Source organism: Mytilus trossulus, chromosome 4 (assembly GCF_036588685.1).
Source record: "Mytilus trossulus isolate FHL-02 chromosome 4, PNRI_Mtr1.1.1.hap1, whole genome shotgun sequence".
Lineage (NCBI taxonomy): Eukaryota > Metazoa > Mollusca > Bivalvia > Mytilida > Mytilidae > Mytilus > Mytilus trossulus.
In genome coordinates, this window is record NC_086376.1 from 54,407,168 (window position 1) to 54,429,799 (window position 22,632).

Genomic DNA, 22,632 nt, shown 5'->3' on the forward strand with positions numbered 1-22,632 from the left:
AAGTCTATTTTTATTCTTTGCAGATAGAAGATATTTACTAGGTGATGGAGCATTAAGAATACAAAGCTATTTAAACCACTGTCAGGATTATCAGTGCAACTACGATGATGCCAGAAAAGGTACATCAGAAATTACAGATATATATATATAAAATAATATGAACCAAAAGAACATGCACATATAGGAGTGAGTATATGGCTGTTGGAGGTGAAAGCAGATAAATTTTCTCATAAATCAGCCATAATATAACTGAAAGCTAGACATGGCAAATGTTGTTTTCTGAAAAAAAATCATTTCTTTTACATGAAGCTTGGTTAATCTCAATCTAGAAAAGATGATCTCTTACCAGACTTGTGTGTATGGCATGTTTCAATTTGGTTACTCTTAGAATGAAAATTTACCGTTTATCCCTTTAAAATGGTGGTCAAGGAAGATAACCCAAACTTTAAGTATGATAATCAAAACCTATCTATTGGAGGAATGGTAAAATTGAGCCTTCTTAGTTTAAACATATTTATTTATAGTAGATTGGGAAACAAGTTTTGCAACTTATTTTAATCCCTTTCCACTTTGCGGGAGCCTTCTTAAGCACATGACCAGTAATAAATTGTTAACAGCAGAGACAGATTGAAAGGAGGGGGGGCTTGGTTGATTATAAAGGGAATCCCTGAAGCATGACTAGAGTGGGCCCCATCTTAGGAAGCCAGTGAGCCCCCACTTTTGAACATTTCTGCCACTGTACAGTACATATTGACTATTTCACGGGACTAGGATTAATAAAAATATATTTTTTGTAGAGACTTTTATGGCTGAAATGAAAGATAAAATAACAAAAGGAGATGTTGTTTTAGAAGACGAACTGAAAACAATGATCCATCTTGTAAAGAGAGATGAAGATGTAGAAATGTGTATAAAAATAGCTAACCAGTAAGTAGTGATAGTATGCATATGGTCACTATAGCTTACATTTAAGCATTTTAGATATGTTAGAATAAGAAACAGGTACAATAGCTTTTCTTTGCCCTCAAAATTGACATCAATTAATCATCAATGATGGTTGAAAATTTAATGATAAACTCTTTGAAACATGAAAACTGTTGGCTTCAGTAACAGCACAGCATCCAAAAATTCTCAAATGCTAGAGGATGAAATGGTGATTTTCTGAACTCAAATGATTAACAAACAAATTGTTTGTCTTGCAATGAATGGCCAATTAAAATATTGATAATGTATCCTAAAGAACAGCATACATTTAGGAAATATATTTCAGTAAAAAAAGTTCTATGTAAAATAAAAACAATATGGGGTCTGGATCTGCATTTCTATGTACAAATTTCAAACTATCTGCAAACAGGAAGAAGCTGAAAGTTGCATTCACTCTCCACCTCATCATTATCAAACAGCAGATTAAATATAAAAAAGTTTTTGAGTGGTTACTAAACCTGCAGACGCAGGTAATATTGAAAGAGATGTGGTATGATGTCCAATGGTACAGCTGTTCACCAGTGTCTAATGACAGACTAAGCAAATAAAGGTCACTGTAGTGCCTTTACAAAATAGCTCATTCACTATTCATTTAAAATGGTTCTGACCAGTTTATTTCATTTTGATAAACCATACATTGATTGAATTTGTCTTGGTTTTTGTTGAGCCTGCTACTTTTGTCGCAGAAAGCTCGACATAGGGATAGTGATCTGGCGACAGCAGTGACTGCGTTAACTAACTTCTCAAAAGCTTCATATTTAAGAAGGTGAAAGACCTGCATGCTTCATACTTTGGACATAGATGTCTTATGTTACAAAGTTTTCATCTATTTCATTGCATTTACATTGACCTTGACCTCATTTTCAGGATTCAGTGACTACTTGAAAAAAAGATAAGATTTGATTTTTTTATAATGTTAATTTCTCTCTTATTGTAAGTTTCAGTCTATCACATGTTCATTGTCCTTGACCTCATTTTCTTGGTTTACGTGACAACTTGAAAAAAAGTCAATTAATAATATATTGGATGACTATATTTTGTATGTGCGTCCCTTGCAAGTTCCTCATGCACATCATACAGTTTTCACTTGACCTCGACCTCATTTCATGGAAACAAGTGAACAAGGTCAAGTGTTGATGGTGAAGTCCATATCTCAGATTCTATAAGTCGACTATATTTGGTGTTTGAAAATATTTTATGATGTACATGTCAGTCTGGCAGGTATTATTTGACCTTGACCTCAATCAAATGATTGTAAGGTATTTCTTGTTTGGTTAATCTGACTTGGACCTCACTTCTTGGATCATATTAAGTTATATGTTAGTTGTAGTAAAGCTTTATAATTTGGACTTATCAACATAATATCAATAGTTCATAACTTCATGTAGTAAGTAAAGATCTTGATAGTTAAAAGATGGTATTTTTAAGTTGAAGAGAAAATACATGTGTTTGATTGGTGCTTGCACTTTTTCAGATTCCAGAAAGTAAAATATCAGCTTCAACAGCGATATTATTTTTTCTTTGGTCCTGTGTTTATGAGGATGTTACATCATTCTAAGAAAGCAGACATTGCATTTAAGTTGATGGAAGATAGGGTAACTACACAGGAAGTTTTAATAAATTACATAAATAATTTAGAATTTTTCTGAATTAAACTTAAGGTGGTACCAAACACCTCGCTCACAATTTATTTGGCTTGTTTAAATTTCATAAAATTTTGACAAAATATCTATTGACTTTATCATGTTTATGACAAAAATTCGAAAATTTGAAAAAATTTGAACCAAGCATTTTATAGGAAAAAATTAGTTGGATATGTAGCATTTTGACAATCACTAATTTTGATCATTTAGAAGCTTTCTTTAACACTTACTTAACAATACAATGTGATAAAAATGTTTAGATGATATTACAGAGTTATCTCCCTGTAGTGTTAGGTACCACCTTAGAGGGATGGTTGAGAATGATTAAGAGGTTCTCTGTCTGAGTCATCAATAAAGTTGCTAATGCAAATGGAGGCGATTGCGAGTGTTTAAATTCTGTCAAGTTGTAAAAAGGGACTGATTTGTCCTACTCTTAGCTTGTGTGGGCCCTGTTACAATATTCAAGACTTACACAAATAGAAAAGAAAGGTAATAAAAAGGGAATGAGTTTAATGAGGGTAAGCAGAAGTTGAGAACTGTGGTTCAGTCAAGGGACCCCATGTATACAGTTAGGATGAACTCTATATTATTATTCCCAGAAATCTTACAAACAAAATTTACATACAAATAACAATAATAGTATGTGTTAAATTAATTACTATGGATTCATTAATATTCGTTGGATACCAATTTTTGTGGATTTTGTGGGTACAGGAGAACCACGAATTCAAATGTTCAACGAAATACAAATTATGTAAAGGAATGAGTGTAGACTTTGCCAAAACCATGAAATTAAATATCCGCGAATATGTAAGTTTTCCTCAAACCATGAAAATTTGTACCCACGAAAATAAATGAATCCACAGTAGATATCTTTTGTATACACGTTGGTTAAAAGAAAACAAGGATTAGGAAAAACCAAAAACGGCTCACATTCAATGAAGAAAAAAAGAGTTGGTAATCAGTGAAAAGGAATGTAAATATAGAGAGCAAAATGTGTTAAAAAGTAGGAAAGTGAATGAGTAATTGCAGAATGAAAAATATAAAATGTTTTTATAGAATTATAACAATTATACATCATTGATAGAAGCTAGAAGTAGTCATTTAATTCTAATATTGGCCCTTTATTTCTGTCAAATATAAAAGTTATCAGTAAAAACATATTGCTACAATGCAGGTGCTGTCCTCAACTTTTTATAAATTTCCAGAAACCTGCTTTGAGATTTGATAAATATTTTGCATAAAGAGCCAACCTGTGGTAAAATCAGTACAAATTTAAGCCCTCCTGAATTATTTCTTAATTGATATTTTTTTTTATCACTTCAGAAGGGAATGAGAAATCTGCTATTCCACCTGACTGCAGTTGTGATCTATATGGATTTGTTGTATGAGGGAGAAAAGTATGACCAAGTTGTCAAATGTTATGAAGAACTTGATAGATCTCAGAAGTATAAGCACCTACCACTGAGAAATCACATGACTTTGGCAATGGCAGCTTTGTATAAAATGGTAATATTTGTTTTTTAGTTTTGTTTATATCTTTGAAATGAAGAACATGATTCATTTTAATATCAAACTTTATTGCTAAAGGTATGATAGATATTCCTCCTGTAGTTCAAAGAGCTATAGTAAGTGGTAACTTTGCCATGATTTATGAGGGGCCTGATGGGTTATTTTGGTTCTTCATGGTGGGTGCATTTTCCCTATCATGTTCCATTTTCTACAGGTTTTTTAGCTCACCAGGCCCAAAGGGCCAAGTGAGCTTTTCTCATCACTTGGCGTCTGTCGTCTGTCGTCCGGCGTCCGGCGTTAACTTTTACAAAAATCTTCTTCTCTGAAACTACTTGGCCAAATTAAACCAAACTTGGCCACAATCATCATTGATGTATTTAGTTTAAAGTTTGTGTTTTTTTACCCGGCCAACCATCCAAGATGGCCGCCATGGCTAAAAATAGAACATAGGGGTAAAATGCAGTTTTTGGCTTATAACTCAAAAACCAAAGCATTTAGAGCAAATCTGACATGGGGTAAAATTGTTTATCAGGTCAAGATCTATCTGCCCTGAAATTTTCAGATGAATCAGACAACCCATTGTTGGGTTGCTGCCCCTTAATTGGTAATTTTAAGGAAATTTTACTGTTTTTGGTTATTATCTTGAATATTATTATAGATGGAGATAAACTGTAAACAGCAATAATGTTCAGCAAAGTAAGATTTACAAATAAGTCAACATGACCAAAATGGTCAGTTGACCCCTTTAGGAGTTATTGCTCTTTATAGTAAATTTTTAACCATTTTTCGTAAATATCCATCATCTTTTACAAAAATCTTCTTCTCTGAAACTACTTGGCCAAATTAAACCAAACTTGGCCACAATCATCATTGATGTATCTAGTTTAAAGTTTGTGTTTTTTTACCAGGCCAACCATCCAAGATGGCCGCCATGGCTAAAAATAGAACATAGGGGTAAAATGCAGTTTTTGGCTTATAACTCAAAAACCAAAGCATTTAGAGCAAATCTGACATGGGGTAAAATTGTTTATCAGGTCAAGATCTATCTGCCCTGAAAATTTCAGATGAAACAGACAACCCATGGTTGGGTTGCTGCCCCTAAATTGGTAATTTTAAGGAAATTTTACTGTTTTTGGTTATTATCTTGAATATTATTATAGATGGAGATAAACTGTAAACAGCAATAATGTTCAGCAAAGTAAGATTTACAAAGAAGTCAACATGACCAAAATGGTCAGTTGACCCCTTTAGGAGTTATTGCCCTTTATAGTCAATTTTTAACCATTTTTCGTAAATATCCATCATCTTTTACAAAAATCTTCTTCTCTGAAATTACTTGGCCAAATTAAACCAAACTTGGCCACAATCATCATTGATGTATCTTGTTTAAAGTTTGTGTTTTTTTACCCGGTCAACCATCCAAGATGGCCACCATTGCTAAAAATAGAACATAGGGGTAAAATGCAGTTTTTGGCTTATAACTCAAAAACCAAAGCATTTAGAGCAAATCTGACATGGGGTAAAATTGTTGATCAGGTCAAGATCTATCTGCCCTGAAAATTTCAGATGAAACAGACAACCCATGGTTGGGTTGCTGCCCCTAAATTGGTAATTTTAAGGAAATTTTACTGTTTTTGGTTATTATCTTGAATATTATTATAGATGGAGATAAACTGTAAACAGCAATAATGTTCAGCAAAGTAAGATTTACAAATAAGTCAACATGACCAAAATGGTCGGTTGACCCCTTTAGGAGTTATTGCCCTTTATAGTCAATTTTTAACCATTTTTCGTAAATATCCATCACCTTTTACAAAAATCTTCTTCTCTGAAACTTCTTGGCCAAATTTAACCAAACTTGGCCACAATCATCATTGATGTATCTAGTTTAAAGTTTGTGTTTTTTTACCAGGCCAACCATCCAAGATGGCCGCCATGGCTAAAAATAGAACATAGGGGTAAAATGCAGTTTTTGGCTTATAACTCAAAAACCAAAGCATTTAGAGCAAATCTGACATGGGGTACAATTGTTTATCAGGTCAAGATCTATCTGCCCTGAAAATTTCAGATGAAACAGACAACCCATGGTTGGGTTGCTGCCCCTAAATTGGTAATTTTAAGGAAATTTTACTGTTTTTGGTTATTATCTTGAATATTATTATAGATGGAGATAAACTGTAAACAGCAATAATGTTCAGCAAAGTAAGATTTACAAATAAGTCAACATGACCAAAATGGTCAGTTGACCCCTTTAGGAGTTATTGCCCTTTATAGTCAATTTTTAACCATTTTTCGTAAATATCCATCATCTTTTACAAAAATCTTCTTCTCTGAAATTACTTGGCCAAATTAAACCAAACTTGGCCACAATCATCATTGATGTATCTTGTTTAAAGTTTGTGTTTTTTTTACCCGGTCAACCATCCAAGATGGCCACCATGGCTAAAAATAGAACATAGGGGTAAAATGCAGTTTTTGGCTTATAACTCAAAAACCAAAGCATTTAGAGCAAATCTGACATGGGGTAAAATTGTTGATCAGGTCAAGATCTATCTGCCCTGAAAATTTCAGATGAAACAGACAACCCATGGTTGGGTTGCTGCCCCTAAATTGGTAATTTTAAGGAAATTTTACTGTTTTTGGTTATTATCTTGAATATTATTATAGATGGAGATAAACTGTAAACAGCAATAATGTTCAGCAAAATAAGATTTACAAATAAGTCAACATGACCAAAATGGTCAGTTGACCCCTTTAGGAGTTATTGCCCTTTATAGTCAATTTTTAACCATTTTTCGTAAATATCCATCATCTTTTACAAAAATCTTCTTCTCTGAAACTACTTGGCCAAATTAAACCAAACTTGGCCACAATCATCATTGATGTATCTTGTTTAAAGTTTGTGTTTTTTTATCCAGCAAATCTGACATGGGGTAAAATTGTTTATCAGGTCAAGATCAATCTGCCCTGAAATTTTCAGATGAATCAGACAACCCATTGTTGGGTTGCTGCCCCTAAATTGGTAATTTTAAGGAAATTTTACTGTTTTTGGTTATTATCTTGAATATTATTATAGATGGAGATAAACTGTAAACAGCAATAATGTTCAGCAAAGTAAGATTTACAAATAAGTCAACATGACCAAAATGGTCAGTTGACCCATTTAGGAGTTATTGCCCTTTATAGTCAATTTTTAACCATTTTTCGTCCTTTGTTTAATTCACATATCCCTAGGTGAGCGACACAGGCTCTTTAGAGCCTCTAGTTTTTATTATATTTTCGTGATCCGTGATCATGGAAATTTATTTTCTGTGAATCGTGATTGACCAAAAAATCTACTAGTGAATCGTGATTGACAAAATAATAAAAACAACTAGTGAATCGTGATTAGACCCCCCCATCAGGCCCCTCATTTATAGCTTCGAGTTTTCCTGCTTTATTTTTTGGGACTTACATGGATCCAATGAGGGAACACAATGCAGTAAAATTAGACAGCAACCCAATAGTAATGATATTCATTAATTAGAGTTGAGGAATATGAATCAACTTTAAATTGTCACAAAAGTGTTGAGTTATTTTTTGTCTTGCGTGAGGAAAGCAAGATATACATGATAGTTGTCCAGCATCGTTGTCAGCATTATCGTCTATGTTAATAATTTTATCAACCAGAACTAATGGCTGCATTTGATTTTAACATTTATGAGTTAATTTCGAAAATTTTACGTAAAATTGCATATTAATATGGATGTTAAGAAGAATATATACTAAAGTATATGAAAAGAAGCATGGGTGTATTCTACAATTTCAAAAACAAACATTTGGGAACATAAACAAACATCACAAAAAGTGATAAGTCGTTCTTCTTTTATTTCTTGCTTATATACATGTATATCTATAATGCACAGCACTGTCTAGTAATTTTGATTTTGAAATAAAAACTGCTGACATTGTATAGCTTAATTCATTAGAAAAAGTTGTCTGAGACAAAATGATAAACTAAGATCTACCTTCTTAAAATTTTAACCCAGCTTTGGACTTTGATAAATTGTTGAAATCACAGTTATACAGACTTTTTTCTTGACACCTTCAGATATTGGGCTGATTTTTAGTATGTGAGGTAACCATGGTGAGATACAGATCAAGTGTAAATTTCGTTCCACTCCACTGTGTTTTGCTGAAATTACAGGCTTTGAACTTTGATAAATTGTTGAAAATCACAGTTATACAGACTTTTGATATTGGGCTGATTTTTGGTATGTGAGTTACTCATGATGAGTTACAGATCAAGTTTAAGTTTTGTTCTGCTCCATTAATTTTTGCCGAAATTAAGGGTTCTCAACTTTAAAAATTGTTGAAAATTAAACAGATTAAACAAACTTTTTGTCAGCTTTTTGAGCTGAGATTTGTTAACAGTTATTTTATAATCATGAACATATCAATATGAGACTACCATCATGTTTGTTTCTACATGTGTTATTGAATTTGCAGATTTTTCAACTTTTTGAGACAGGGCCATTTGTGTCGCTTTGTTTTTATGCTCCATTTATGTGCATTTTGTTTTCTGGTCTGTGATTCGGTTTGTGTGTCCATTGGTTTGTCCATCTGTCCGGCTTCAGGTTAAAGAGTTGGTCAAGGTAGTTTTTTATAAAGTTGAAGTCAAAACAACTTGAAACTTAGTTCACATGTTCCCTATAATATGACCTTTCTAATTTTAAAGCCAAACAAGAGTTTTTACCCCCAGTGCAATGAACATAGAAAATGATAGCGCAATTAGGGCATCCGTGTACTATGGACACAATGTTGTTAAGTCTTGATATGAATTCTATTCTTACTTATTCCTATAAACTAAGCAAACACATGATCTTTTATGCCTTTACCTATCAAGTTAATGCTAATCTACAGCTCAACAAAAATTATCTTTTTCTGCCAGTTTACAACCAGCCTTTGAACAGAGGTTCTTTCAAAGGCTTCTGACCAGTCTATTTTTATTTCTTATGTGAAAAATGCCACTATAACTAACTGGAAATGAAAGAACTAGAAAATGGCCAAGCACTTTTTTAAACCATTGTCTTGAATGAATTTTTATTTTTATTTTAAAACAAGGAATCAATCATCAATGAATTTATCAATGGGGTATGAATTGGTTTAAATATATTTTTCAGAACAGTCAACAAGCATTAGAAAAAGCTACAGAGTTAGTTCAAGCTACATATCACAACAGTAAGAGAATAACATCACCAAGAACAAGAGCATATGCTGCAGCCTTAGCTTTAAATCAGGTACATTAAAGGTGGTACATAATACTACAGGGATTAATAAACTCTGTGAAAAGCAGCTGAATGTTTTAATCATGTTGTATTAAGGAAACATTAACCTTCTCAATGATCAATATTAGTGTTTGTCAAACTGCTATATACATGATATTTATATTCAAAGAAAATTTTACAATAACATTGCCATTTTGTTTATTTACTACTATGATGTCGTTTGCATGGGTGATAACTTGTGTACAAATCAAGAAACCCAGAGGGTTATTCACCTCTCTTCCTTGCAATGGAATGAATAACCACTGAATTATTCCATGTCCTGTTTTACCAAACAGCAAAGCAAATATGTATAACAAAAATAGTGATTCTTTTTGTATATTTAGAACTTTGAACATATAGAAATTGGTAGATGGCAAAATAATTAGAGAAAACTTTTTATTTATACTTTATGTAATCCTAGGGATATTGAGGATGAGTTTCATTATGTTTCATAATGTTCAACAATAGGCAAAAGTAGACAAATGTTGTTAAAACATGTTTTTATCCTGAAGGACACCACATTTTGTAATGAATTTTGATCTTTATTTTTTCTTAACGTTTTAAAAAACGAAGACAATTGAATGGGAAATTTTTCAATTATTACAAAGCTGAAACAAAAGGAAGAAGAAAAGTTTATTTAACATTTTAGCAAAAGCAGTATGTGTTTATTACTATCACAGTGACACACCTCCTTATTAACGATCAAACCATCTAATCAACACGACAATTAGTATTAAGTATGATCATAGGTCGTGCATAAAAAGTCTAAAAAAGTGTGTGCAGATAAAAATTTAAATGACTTCTCGAATATTGAATTGATTTTTCAAAACAAAAAATATAAGATCAAAAATTAAATTATCTATCGAATGCATACCCTGAACATTCACTAAAACATCTTACATGTCCTGGTGCACTTTTGTGTCCTGAGTGCACTCTTGAGTTCCTGAGCAGTGTTTCAATGTTCATGGCTCAATAATAAGGTGTACAAAATTACATTTATCTCTAATAAATGGGGAATATATTTCTGAGACTTTTTTAAACCAATTGAAAGCCATATTACCAAAAACATATATAAATAATTTTGATTCTTTTGAAATAATCAAGATCTAGTGGCCACCCCATAAGGTGTAAAATATTTCATTTATCTCTAATAAATGAAGAAAACATTTTTGAGACTTCTTTTTTTTTTTTTTAAATAATATCTTTATTGCACTTTTCTTTGCTGAGACTTCTTTAAACCAATTGAAAGCCATGTAACAAAAAACTAAGATGAAATAACTTTGATTCTTTTAGAATAATCCAGATCTATCATTAGAAATACTGAAACTGTCTGTTGAAAGTGATTTTGTCCAGAGTTTGAATACAGCATTAAAAGTAAGTACAGGTATATGATATTAGCATGGAAGATGCACAACTAGAAGGTAATTATACAAAATAAACTAGAGGCTCTAAAGAGCCTGTGTCGCTCACCTTGGTCTATGTGAATATTAAATATTGGACACAGATGGATTCATGACAAAGTTGTGTTTTGGTGATGGGGATGTGTTTGTAGATCTTACTTTACTAAAAATTCTTGCTGCCTACAATTATCTCTATCTATAACAGTAGTTTCTGTGGAAAATGTAAGTGAAAATCTACAAATTTTATGAAAATTGTTAAAAATTGACTATGAAGGGCAATAACTCCTTAGGGGGTCAATTGACTATATTGGTCATGTTGACTTATTTTTAGTTCCAGACTTTGCTGTACATTATTACTGTTTACAGTTTATCTCTATCTATAATAATATTCAAGATAATAACAAAAAACAGCAAAATTTCCTCAAAATTACCAATTCAGGGGCAGCAACCTAACAACTGATGATCCAATTCATCTGAAAATTCCAGGGCTGATAGATCTTGACCTGATTACCAATTTACCTCCTGTCAGATTTGCTCTTAATGCTTTGGTTTTTGAGTTATAAGCCAAAAACTGCATTTTATCCCCATGTTCTATGTTTAGCCATGGCGGCCATCTTGGTTGGTTGGCCGAGTTACTGGACACACTATTTAAACAATATACCCCTAAGATGGTTATGGCCAAGTTTCAATTAATTTAGCCCAGTAGTTTCAGAGAAGAAGATTTTTCTAAAAGATTACTAAGATTTACAAAAAATGGTTAAAAATGGACTATAAAGGGCAATAACTCCTAAAGTGGTCAACTGACCATTTTGGTCATGTTGATTTATTTGTAGATCTTACTTTGCTGAACATTATTGCTGTTTACAGTTTATCTCTATCTATATTAATATTCAAGATTATAACCAAAAACAGCAAAATTTCCTTAAAATTTCCAATTCAGGGGCAGCAACCTAACAACTGAATGTCGGATTAATCTGAAAATTTCAGGGCTGATAGATCTTAACCTGATAAACTATTTTACCCCATGTCAGATTTGCTCTAAATGCTTTGGTTTTTGAGTTATAAGCCAAAAACTGCATTTAACCCCTATGTTCTATTTTTAGCCATGGCGGCCATCTTGGTTGGTAAGCTGGGTCATCGGACACAATTTTTCAACTAGATATCCCAATGATGATTGTGGCCAAGTTTGGTTAAATTTGGCCCAGTAGTTTCAGAGGAGAAGATTTTTGTAAATGTTAACGCCGGAAGCAGGACAACGACGACGACGACGGACGCCAAGTGATGAGAAAAGCTCACTTGGCCCTATGGGCCAGGTGAACTAAAAAAGAGTTTAACATAATTCAGGCTATTGTTTTTACATTTGACTTTTTCTCATCACTTGGCGTCCGTCGTTGTCTGTCGTCGTTAACTTTTACAAAAATCTTCTCCTCTGAAACTACAGGGCCAAATCAATCCAAACTTGGCCACAATCATCATTGGGGTTTCTAGTTTTAAAATTTGTCTGGTGACCCGGCCAACAAACCAAGATGGCCCCTTTAGGAGTTATTGCCCTTTATAGTCCATTTTTAATCATTTTTCGCAAATCTTAGTTATCTTTTACAAAAATCTTCTCCTGTGAAACTACTGGGCCAAATAAAATCAAACTTGGCCACAATCACCATTTGGGTATTTAGTTTTAAAATTGTGTCCGGTGACCTGGCCAACGAACCAAGATGGCCACCATGGTAAAAAATAGAACAAAAGGGTAAAATGCAGTTTTTGGCTTAAAACTCAAAAACCAAAGCATTTAGAGCAAATCTGATTGGAATTGATTTTGTTCATCAGGTCAAGATCTATCTGCTCTGAAATTTTCAGATGAATTGGACAACTGGTTGTTAGATTACTGCCCCTGACTTGGTAATTTTAAGGAAATTTTGCTGTTTTTACCTACGATAGTAGAGGGGCATTATGTTTTCTGGTCTGTGCGTCTGTCTGTTTGTTCGTCCATCCGTTCGTTCGTCTGTTCGTTCGTCCGTCTGTTTGTTGGTCCGTCTCTCGTCCGTCTGTCCAGCTTCAGGTTAAAGTTTTTGGTCAAGGTAGTTTTTGATAAAGTTGAAGTCCAATCGACTTCAAACTTAGTACACATGTTCCCTATGATATGATCTTTCTAATTTTAATGCCAAATTTGTGTTTTTACTCCAATTTCACGGTCCACTGAACATGGAAAATGATAGTGCGAGTGGGGCATTCGTGTTCTGAGGACACATTCTTTTTATTATTATCTTGAATATTATTAGAGATAAACTGTAAACAGCAATAATTTACAGCAAAGTAAGACCTAAAAATAAGTCAACATGACCAAAATGGTCAATTGACCCCTTAAGGAGTTATCACCCTTTAAAGTCAATTTTAAACAATTTTCATAAAATTTTTAAAATTTAATAACATTTTCCACTGAAACTAGTGGGCCAATCATTATATACACATGGAAAAAAGTAGTGCAACACCTTGATTTTTTGAATTTGAAAAATCAGCCTCTTTTTTGTATGAAATATAACAAAATATGTGTATAATATTATTGAAACATAGTTTATGATAACATTGGCATTGAAACGAACAAAAATGTTTGAAAATAAAGATTTATATAAATACAATTTAAACAAAACGAAGTGTTTTTTCTGCACAAAAATGTGTTTTACAACTTTTACTGTAGTCGATCTTAACAATGTCAGACATTTCAAAATTAATCTTCAGATGACTGTTCACATCATGGTTGATCATTTTACGCCAAAGAATTATTACTTTGTGCGCAGCCTCCATTCAAACGGATAACTGCATCTAAACATCTTCTGATTCCTGCCATAAATTGGCTAATGTGTTGCTAAGGTAGCAGCAACCATTTCTGATGAAGGGCATTGTTTATTTCATGATGTGTTTGAACTGGGGTGTCCTTTTGCACACTTTCGGCCCAATAATGTCACAAATATGCTCGAAATGGTTCAAATCTGGGCTACGATCAGGTCAAGGAAGATGAACCGAATTCCATTTGAACATTGGATCTTCCTCCAAGATGCTAATTTCCAACTTTGGCAAGCTCTGCACTACATTGGATACGGAAAACTGTGTGTCTGTTCGTTAGCAATGGTCTCCGATATGGTCTTATCGCACGATAACCAGTAACCATGAGTCGATCTCGAACAGTTCTTGTTAAAAGGCTCCTGTATGGCCACCACTCTCTTTTTAGGATTGTCTTGTATGCAATAGGTTTCCATCTGAACAACCTTCATTATGCTTGAATTTCAATTTGGTGTTGCAATACTTTTTTCTACGTGTATAGGTAGATAGGGATAACTGTACACAGCAAAAATGTTTGGTAAAGTAAGATCTACAAACACATCACCATCACCAAAACACAATTTTGTCGTGAATCCATCTGTGTCCTTTGTTGAATATTCCCATAGACCAAGGTGAGCGACACAGGCTCTTTAGAACCTCTAGTCTGTTTTGCGTTTGGTAGTCATAATATTGACTAAAATACTTTTTTCCACTCCATCTAGGGACAATTTTATTTAATTTGTGGTGTTTTTTGTTAGTCAGTTCCTCTGTCCATCTGTCTGTCCCGCTTCAGGTTAAATTTTCTGGCCATGGTAGTTTTTGATAAAGTTGAAGTATAATCAACTTGAAATTTAGTACACAAGTTCCCTCTGATATGATCTTTCTAATTTTGAATGCCAATTTGAGTTTTGACAGTGACCACAATTTCACAGTCCACTGAACAATGAAAATGATAGCGTGGGTGGGGCATCCATTAACTATAGACAAATTCTTGTTCATACATGTATTACAAATTTAGATACAAAATAAAAAAGGTGTTATCAACTTATCATAAACCAGTCTGTTGTTTTTCCTATTAAATAGTTCTGTTTTGTCAGTCTTTGAATTTTATAATTTTCTTTGCAGGGGTGGATCCAGCCATTTTTAAAAGGCAGGGTTCCTAACCCAGGACAAAAGGGGGTTCCAACTACATGTCCCCATTCAAATGCAATGATTGTCCAAAATAAAGGGGGGGGGGGGGTCCAACCTGGAAACCCCCTGGATCTGCCACTGTTTTGTGATATGAATTATGGTCATTTTGGAAGGCCACCATGAAATCACTAAAATACTTTTTTCAGATTAAGGATTTAGATGTATATTGTATTTTTTGAAGCTGTAACATTTAACACCTATGCATGACAGGTAATCAGTTCAAATATTATAAATCATTTAATAATAGTTGATTGCTCTTAAAACTTCAAAGATAAGGAGACAACTCCCTTGAACAGGGTCAAGTGTATGTCTGACTTCTCAATGATATCTAAATGTGCATTCAACAAAAACACAGTCAAAAGTTTACCAAACAAATGGGTGCTGCCGTGCACAAACGTTCAATTTTTGTGTAAGTATTTTAATGCTGAAATACCATGGATTCATTATTATTCGTTTGATACCAATTTTCATGGATTGCTTGGTTGAAGGTGTACCACAAAATTAAATGTTCAACGAATACCAAATTTTCTAAAAGCTTTTATGTAGACTTCAGCAAAACACTGTACCACGAAATTAAATATACTTGAATGTGTAAGTTTTCCTTTATCCACGAAAATTAGTACCCAGGAAAAAAGTAACCAAACTATATGCCATTGTGTGCCCTATTTTTTTCTTGAAACCTACACAAATTATTACTCCATGATATTTTTTTCCAGATAATTGCATTGTCCAGACTTGACCAAGTAGATGCTGCAATGGAATTGCTTGATAAATATCATGTCCAGACATCTATCAGCTATGACAAGCCATCTAAAATATTTCCAGATTGTGTAAGAATAAATGGAATAAAAGAAATAAGAAGATGGTGTGAGTGCCAATGAGACAACTCTACAACAAAGTCACCATTTGTAAAAGTTAACCATTATAGGTCAAAGTATAGCCTTCAACATGAAGCCTTGGCTCAAGCTGAACAAGCTATGAAGGGCCCCAAAAATTACTAGTGTAAAACCATTCAAACATGAAAACCAAGGGTCTAATCGATATAAAAAACATGAAATGAGAAAAACCTCATCAATTAATAACAACCATTTAACAAGATGCATATAAGGCTTATGGTACAGTGAATGTCAGTCAAATGAGAAAAGGGGATGTCAATTTATTGTAATCAACACTTCTAGCAGAGTTATTGCCCTTAAAAAAAATTTGCCTATCAAATTTCTTCAAAACAACAATAGCGAGAGAGAAACTTATTAAGACAAAAGACCTACAAACACAGACCTATTTACAGAAGAAAGCATCGAGTGTGTAGGTAAAGGCAGAATCTTTGGTATTGTTACATGTTTACTTTTCTACATTGGCTAGAGGGATAGGGGGAGGGTAGAGATCTCATAAACATGTTTACCCTGCCGTATTTTTGTACCTGTCCCAAGTCAGGAGCCTCTGGCCTTTGTTGGTCTTGTATTATTTTTTTTTTATTTTAGTTTCTTGTGTACAATTTGGATTTTAGAATGGCGTTCATTATCACTGAACTAGTATATATTTGTTTAGAGGCAAGCTGATGGACGCCTCCGGGTGCAGGAATTTCTGGCTACATTGAAGACCTGTTGGTGACCTTCTGCTGTTGTCTTTTGTATGGTCAAGTTGTGGTCTCTTTGACACATTCCCCATTTCCATTCTCAATTTTAGCTTTTTAGTTGAACCGTGAAGTTATTATTAGGTTAGGTATACTACCCTCCTTACAGAGTAGTCTAGTTCTACAGACAGATAGATTGTTTATCTGTCAAACTAGTCTTCTCTTAAAGAAGAGTAGTATACTGTAAACTAACTTATTTTCGCTGATACCCCTACATGTACTTTATTTTGCGTTTAGTTCTTCCTAATCCATTTCGCTGTTATTTAATTTCGCGATACTAAATTTGTCTTAATGAAGATAGATAAGAAAAAGTTGACTTTTTACATATTCACAGAGGTGATTTATATCCGCTAAAATCAGGAAAATTAGTTGTTTAACTTAATAATGACTTCACGGTTCAGCTAGCAAGCAAGCTAAACAAACATATCATCTTAACCATCACACTTAAGACATTTTGCTGTAAAGGCTTTAGTTTATATATTGAAGATGAACATCTAATTTACAACAAAAAAAAACCCAGATTTTTCCAAATGGTGACTCTCAGCAGCAATCTCAATAAAGGGTAGCCATGTTTTGAAAGAATAGATTTGTTATCTAATAGCTCTTAGGAAAACAGAAATCAGTAGATATCACTTCTTTTTAACCAGCATTCAAATACAAGTGTCATTTCGTCCTATCACAGATTCTTCTATATTTTGAAAAATTTGAAACCTTTAAAAGTGACAGTCTTTTCTCCCATTGCAGATAGAAGCTTTAAGTGAAATGGTTGACAGAAATGATGATCCACAAATAAAACAGACATTTAGTAATACAAAAATGGATTTGGAAAAAGCTCAACTTATAAATGATGTTTCAATATTTGACAAACTTTGTGATACAATTCTCAATAGTAGACCTGATAATGAACATATACAAAATTTACAAGATAAGCGAGGACGACTTGTTAGAGATCATCACAGATATTGAAATGTTCTCTTGCGTGGAAATTGATCAGATGCCAGAAATATAGTCTAGAGAAATTGATACACTGTGCCATAAAAGTATTTTTATTGATGGGCTATAATTGGAGCTTTATAATGGACTTCAAATGGAGCTTTATAATGGACTACAATTGGAGCTTTATAGATGGACTACAATTAGAGATTTATAATGGACTACAATTGGAGCTTTATAATGGACTACAATTGGAGCTTTATAATGGACTACAATTGGAGCTTTATAGATGGACTACAATTGGAGCTTTATAGATGGACTTCAAATGGAGCTTTATAATGGACTTCAATTGGAGCTTTATAGATGGACTACAATTGGAGCTTTATAGATGGACTTCAAATGGAGCTTTATAATGGACTTCAATTGGAGCTTTATAGATGGACTACAATTTGAGATTTATAATGGACTACAATTGGAGCTTTATAATGGACTTCAAATGGAGCTTTTTAATGGACTTCAATTGGAGCTTTATAGATGGACTACAATTGGAGCTTTATTGATGGACAATACCCATTCTGCCAAGGTCTCTGTACTTGAGATGTAGTCCTAACTTGCATTTGCTAGATGTGTATGTTTGACCTAAATGTCTTGAGATATTAAGTTATTAAAGAGTTTTGTAAGGTTTTTAAGAGAAATAAAGATATCAAAGAGAAATTAATACAGGAACTTTTTTGTTATGAATATGAATTATGAGATTGCCTGGTTAAAGATATATTTATACATATACAATGTACTGTGAAAGTACTTTACTTCGTGGGCATCAATTTTCGTGGTTTGAGCAATATTCACATGGTCGTGGGTTTTTAAGTTCAAGGATTTTAGTTTTGTAAAAAAAAATTTGAAAAAATAAAGCCGTTAGAAACGAAGGTTACAAATAGTCTGGATTGAAGGTAATTGCAAAGTAAACATTGACCGTGTATCGTAGTTAAAACACTAATCAACCCATGATAAAGTGATCAACAGATTAAAGACCATCAAAGGTGTTAATTAGGCCATAAACATGTCACCTAAAAAAACAGTAACATAAATAAATGCTAAAAACATATCTTGAATTGTCAAATAGTTCTTATCAAAATCAAGCCCAGCATGAAATTATTATTATCCATATGTACGAAAACTATGAAGATATAAAATGAACACTTTGTCCTACCAGCATATCAATACCGGAAATCTGACTTTCATCGTACAAAAATATTTTTTATGTGAATTAATAGATTAAAAGTTGTACAGTTTATCATCACTAAAGAGACATGTATTGTCGAAATGCGCATCTGGTGCAAGAAAATTGGTACCGTTAATTTTATTATGTTATTAAAGACTTAATGGGTATAATTCTTCATACAGTTGTAGTTCTGTGACTGCTACTAAAGCATTCTCAGACATGGCGTTATTCAATATATTCTCTAGACCAAGTCCATATCAGTAGTCAAACCTACCGATGGGGATCTTTCAATGTCTTTATTTGGACAATGGTTGTTTTATTTCGTTGGACTCTTAAATTCGTGGATAGAGTCAACCACGAAAATTGGTACCCCACGAATAAAAGTACTTTCACAGTATATGTAATCGTGATTACAACCACTATTCTTTGAAGCCCAATGTGACCCTCTATACTTTTTAGAACTGCCCTAGCTAAGCGTTATTAACAGCAAGGAGTTCAAACATGTTATGCATGATACAAAACTCTTTGTAAGATGTATGTTTATGAAAATATGATATGAAAATATGACAACTGACTACTGTAATGGCCTTTTTACAGTTCAAAATCGTAAAAACATGAAAACCAACCAAGATGAGGTTGTGATGGGAGTATTTTGATGGCCACTATGTTACTTTTATGGGCTGTAGGTATTGATTATTATCATAAATACATGTATTGGTGGTACAAGATATAATTTGGCCAAAAGAAATCTAGAATGTAAAATCTAGGTTACCGTTTTGTCAGAAATTGGTAAAAACATACATTTAGGCAGACCTTGCTTTCCAATAATAATTCCCCAGCAAGGCATTCGAGTCACATTTACTTCCAGTCAGTATGGATGGACTACTGTTAATATAATGTAATAATTGAATCAAATACAGTTTGGTCAATGTTCCCCTCTCAAGGTTGTAATAAATTTCGAAAAAATTATTCAGGAAATTACTATTTTTATGTAGGGGTGGGTTAAAACCAACTATCAAATATTAGTTGTAGTATCATGAGTCAACTAGTTTGCATATGATTGCAATATTAAGCTGTTTCATATAAATTGAAAGTTAAATGTACCACATATTAAAACAGATTAAGATTGAATGGTGGTGTCACTTTTACCAATCTATAGTAATGGACCTTTACAAATGGGAAAATTGCTAAGTTTTTGGTTTCTGTTCTCTTATTTATACCCCGCTTTAAAAAAGGGGCGGTATACTGTTTTACCTCTGTCTGTCCTTCCGTCAGTCTGTCAGTGAGTCCGTCCGTCCGTCCTATGAATATTTTTCGTCGCATTTTTCTCAGGAACTACAATACAAGGATTTCTAAAATTTGGTTTCAGGGTTTATCTTAGTCAGCTTTACTGTGTGATGCGTTTTCAGAATGATCACTTGACAACTTCCTGTTAACCGAACACTTGTATGATTTTACACATGATAGCCAAGTTGAAAATTTTCGTCACATTTTTCTCAGGAACTACAATACAAGGATTTTTGAAATTTGGTTTCAGGATTTATATAAGTCAGCTATACCATGTGATGCGTTTTCAGATTCATCACTCGACAACTTTCTATTTACCGAAAACTTGCATATTTTTACACTATTAATATTATCCACTTGCGGTTGGGGGTATCATCAATGAGCAGTAGCTCGCAGTTTCACTTGTTTTAGTCTGCCTAACTAAATTTTATGGAACTTACGCACAATACTGATTACCACAAAACACAAATTTTGGTGGCCTCACTTTTACCATTCTAGAGTTGTGCACATTTAAATATGGAAAAATGCTGTATTTTTTGTTTCATTCTAACTTAAGTTTGTGTCAAACAAATGTAATGAAACTTATACATACTTATCACCTAAAAACTCTGATCAGAGACATATATACACATATATATGTCTCTGCTCTGATCAAGTACAAGTGTGGGAAGGGTAAATTTTACTGTTAATTATGTCCCTTTTATTGTCTGTTAATAAACATGTCTTTAGATTTTGATTTTGGGTTCACTGGGTTCAAAATTAAACTGTTTGATTTCAACATAAATTGAATATACTTTGAAATGCTGACTATAATCCTGAATTTAATTTTGGATTTTTAGACAAAATTTTCAAGTTCATTCAGATCAGGGTCCAAAATTAAACTTTTGTTTGATTTCATCAAAAACTGAATTCTTTGGCTATTTTTATATGCTGATTTTAACCATATACTTAGATTTTGGATATTGAACCATAAGAGGTTAATGCCTTATTTCAAAATTTTCAGTTGTTGGACCACATTCATTTTGTGTCAAAAACCTATGCTGTGTCATATATTCAATCACAATTCAAATTCAGAGTTATTTTAAGCTTAAATGCTGTGTTCATGGTTTGAACCAAGCTCTGGTTGTATCAAGCTGCCCTTAGCAGAGCATTTCAATAAAAAAAAAAGGCATGCGAACACATCAACACAACATGATATGACATTTCATGCAATACCTAGTTTTTGTATTGTCTCAGGCAGAAGTGTCTACAACATAAACTATAAGTATGAAACTTTACATATCTGAAGTTAGAAGATCTGGGTGCTTCATCTGATATATACTGATACCTTATGTTATGAAGTTAATTGTTTGTCATGTCCATTGTCCTTGACCTCATTTCCATCAAGGATTTATAGATACAAATTCTTGTTTCTTTCCACAGTGCTTGAAAATAGTAAAAAATAATGTCATGTTAATTTCTTCCCATACTATGAGTAATATGATAACTATATTTGATATAGATAGATGGAAACTTTACATAGCAAAATGATCAACAAGATAATTTCTACAAATAAGCAAAATTTTGTCAAAATTCTTGGTTTACTTTTTATAGTTGGTTTGCCTTTATACTTGAAATTTTCATTACTGTTTTTTGTGTTTAGAGCAAAAACTAAAGAAAATAGAGAGAAACTTTAAACAGAAATTAAGCAGCAAAAAGATCAAAAAATATTTTTTTACATGAATTATATTCTAGTCCACAATGTTGTTGAAGATGCTCATTGACCAAGGTGAGTGACACAGGCTCTTTAGACAGGATTTTAAGTTTGTTTTTCTATCAGAACTGTAGTATTATATACATATTAATATGAAGATCAGATAAAATGAACGATATAAAATTGAGAATGGAAATGGGGAATGTGTCAAAGAGACAACAACCCAACCAAATAAAAAAAAACAACAGAAGGTCACCAACAGGTCTTTAATGTAGCGAGAAATTCCTGCACCCAGAGGCGTCCTTCAGCTGGCCCCTAAACAAATATATACTATTCCAGTGATAATGAACGTCATACTAATTTCCAAATTGTACACAAGAAACTAAAATTAAAATAATACAAGACTAACAAAGGCCAGAGGCTCCTGACTTGGGACAGGCGCAAAAATGAGGCGGGGTTAAACATGTTTGTGAGATCTCAACCCTCCCCTATACCTCTAACCAATGTAGAAAAGTAAACGTTTAAAACTTTACATGTATTGTAAGAAACATACTAAAAGTAGAGCCTTACACCAGATTACCAACTTTACTTTAATAAATACCAACTGAATATTGTTATGGATCTATACTAAGTTTAACCTGACAACTTTGGTTTGATATACTTATTGAAAAATGTTGTTTAATTCAAGAGAGAACAATTTGAAAAAAAGTTTATTATTAGTTAATTAATACAAAGTAGAAACACTAACTTATTAAGTATAACAAATATTTGGTATGATTGCCAATGAGACAATTCTTCACAAGAGACCAAATGACAAAGAAATTTACAATTATAGGTCACCATGCAGCCTTAAACAAACAAAACCCATACTGCATAGTTTCCTATAAAAGTTCCAGAAATGGCAAATGTAAAACAAGAAAACAAAAAAAATAACAGCCTAATTTATGTGCAATATAATGAACGAAAAACGAATATGAGTCAATATTGTATGTTTTAAAAAAGAATCGAAATTTT

At 32.9% G+C, this 22,632-nt stretch overlaps 1 protein-coding gene across 1 annotated transcript in view; it reads left to right on the top strand.

Annotated features, from left to right (window-relative positions):
• The window catches only part of LOC134715533 (pentatricopeptide repeat-containing protein 2, mitochondrial-like), a 32,583-nt gene extending 14,773 nt beyond the window's left edge, over nt 1–17,810 (top strand). Inside the window, exons 2-9 of the mRNA XM_063577772.1 lie at nt 24–119; nt 798–927; nt 2,459–2,579; nt 3,954–4,136; nt 9,302–9,418; nt 10,739–10,819; nt 15,567–15,680; nt 17,228–17,810. Of these exons, the coding sequence (XP_063433842.1) occupies nt 806–927; nt 2,459–2,579; nt 3,954–4,136; nt 9,302–9,418; nt 10,739–10,819; nt 15,567–15,680; nt 17,228–17,449 (960 nt within the window). The 5' untranslated portion in view covers nt 24–119; nt 798–805 and the 3' untranslated portion in view covers nt 17,450–17,810. The remainder of the gene's footprint in view (nt 1–23; nt 120–797; nt 928–2,458; nt 2,580–3,953; nt 4,137–9,301; nt 9,419–10,738; nt 10,820–15,566; nt 15,681–17,227) is intronic.
• Nucleotides 17,811–22,632: the final 4,822 nt, after the last annotated feature.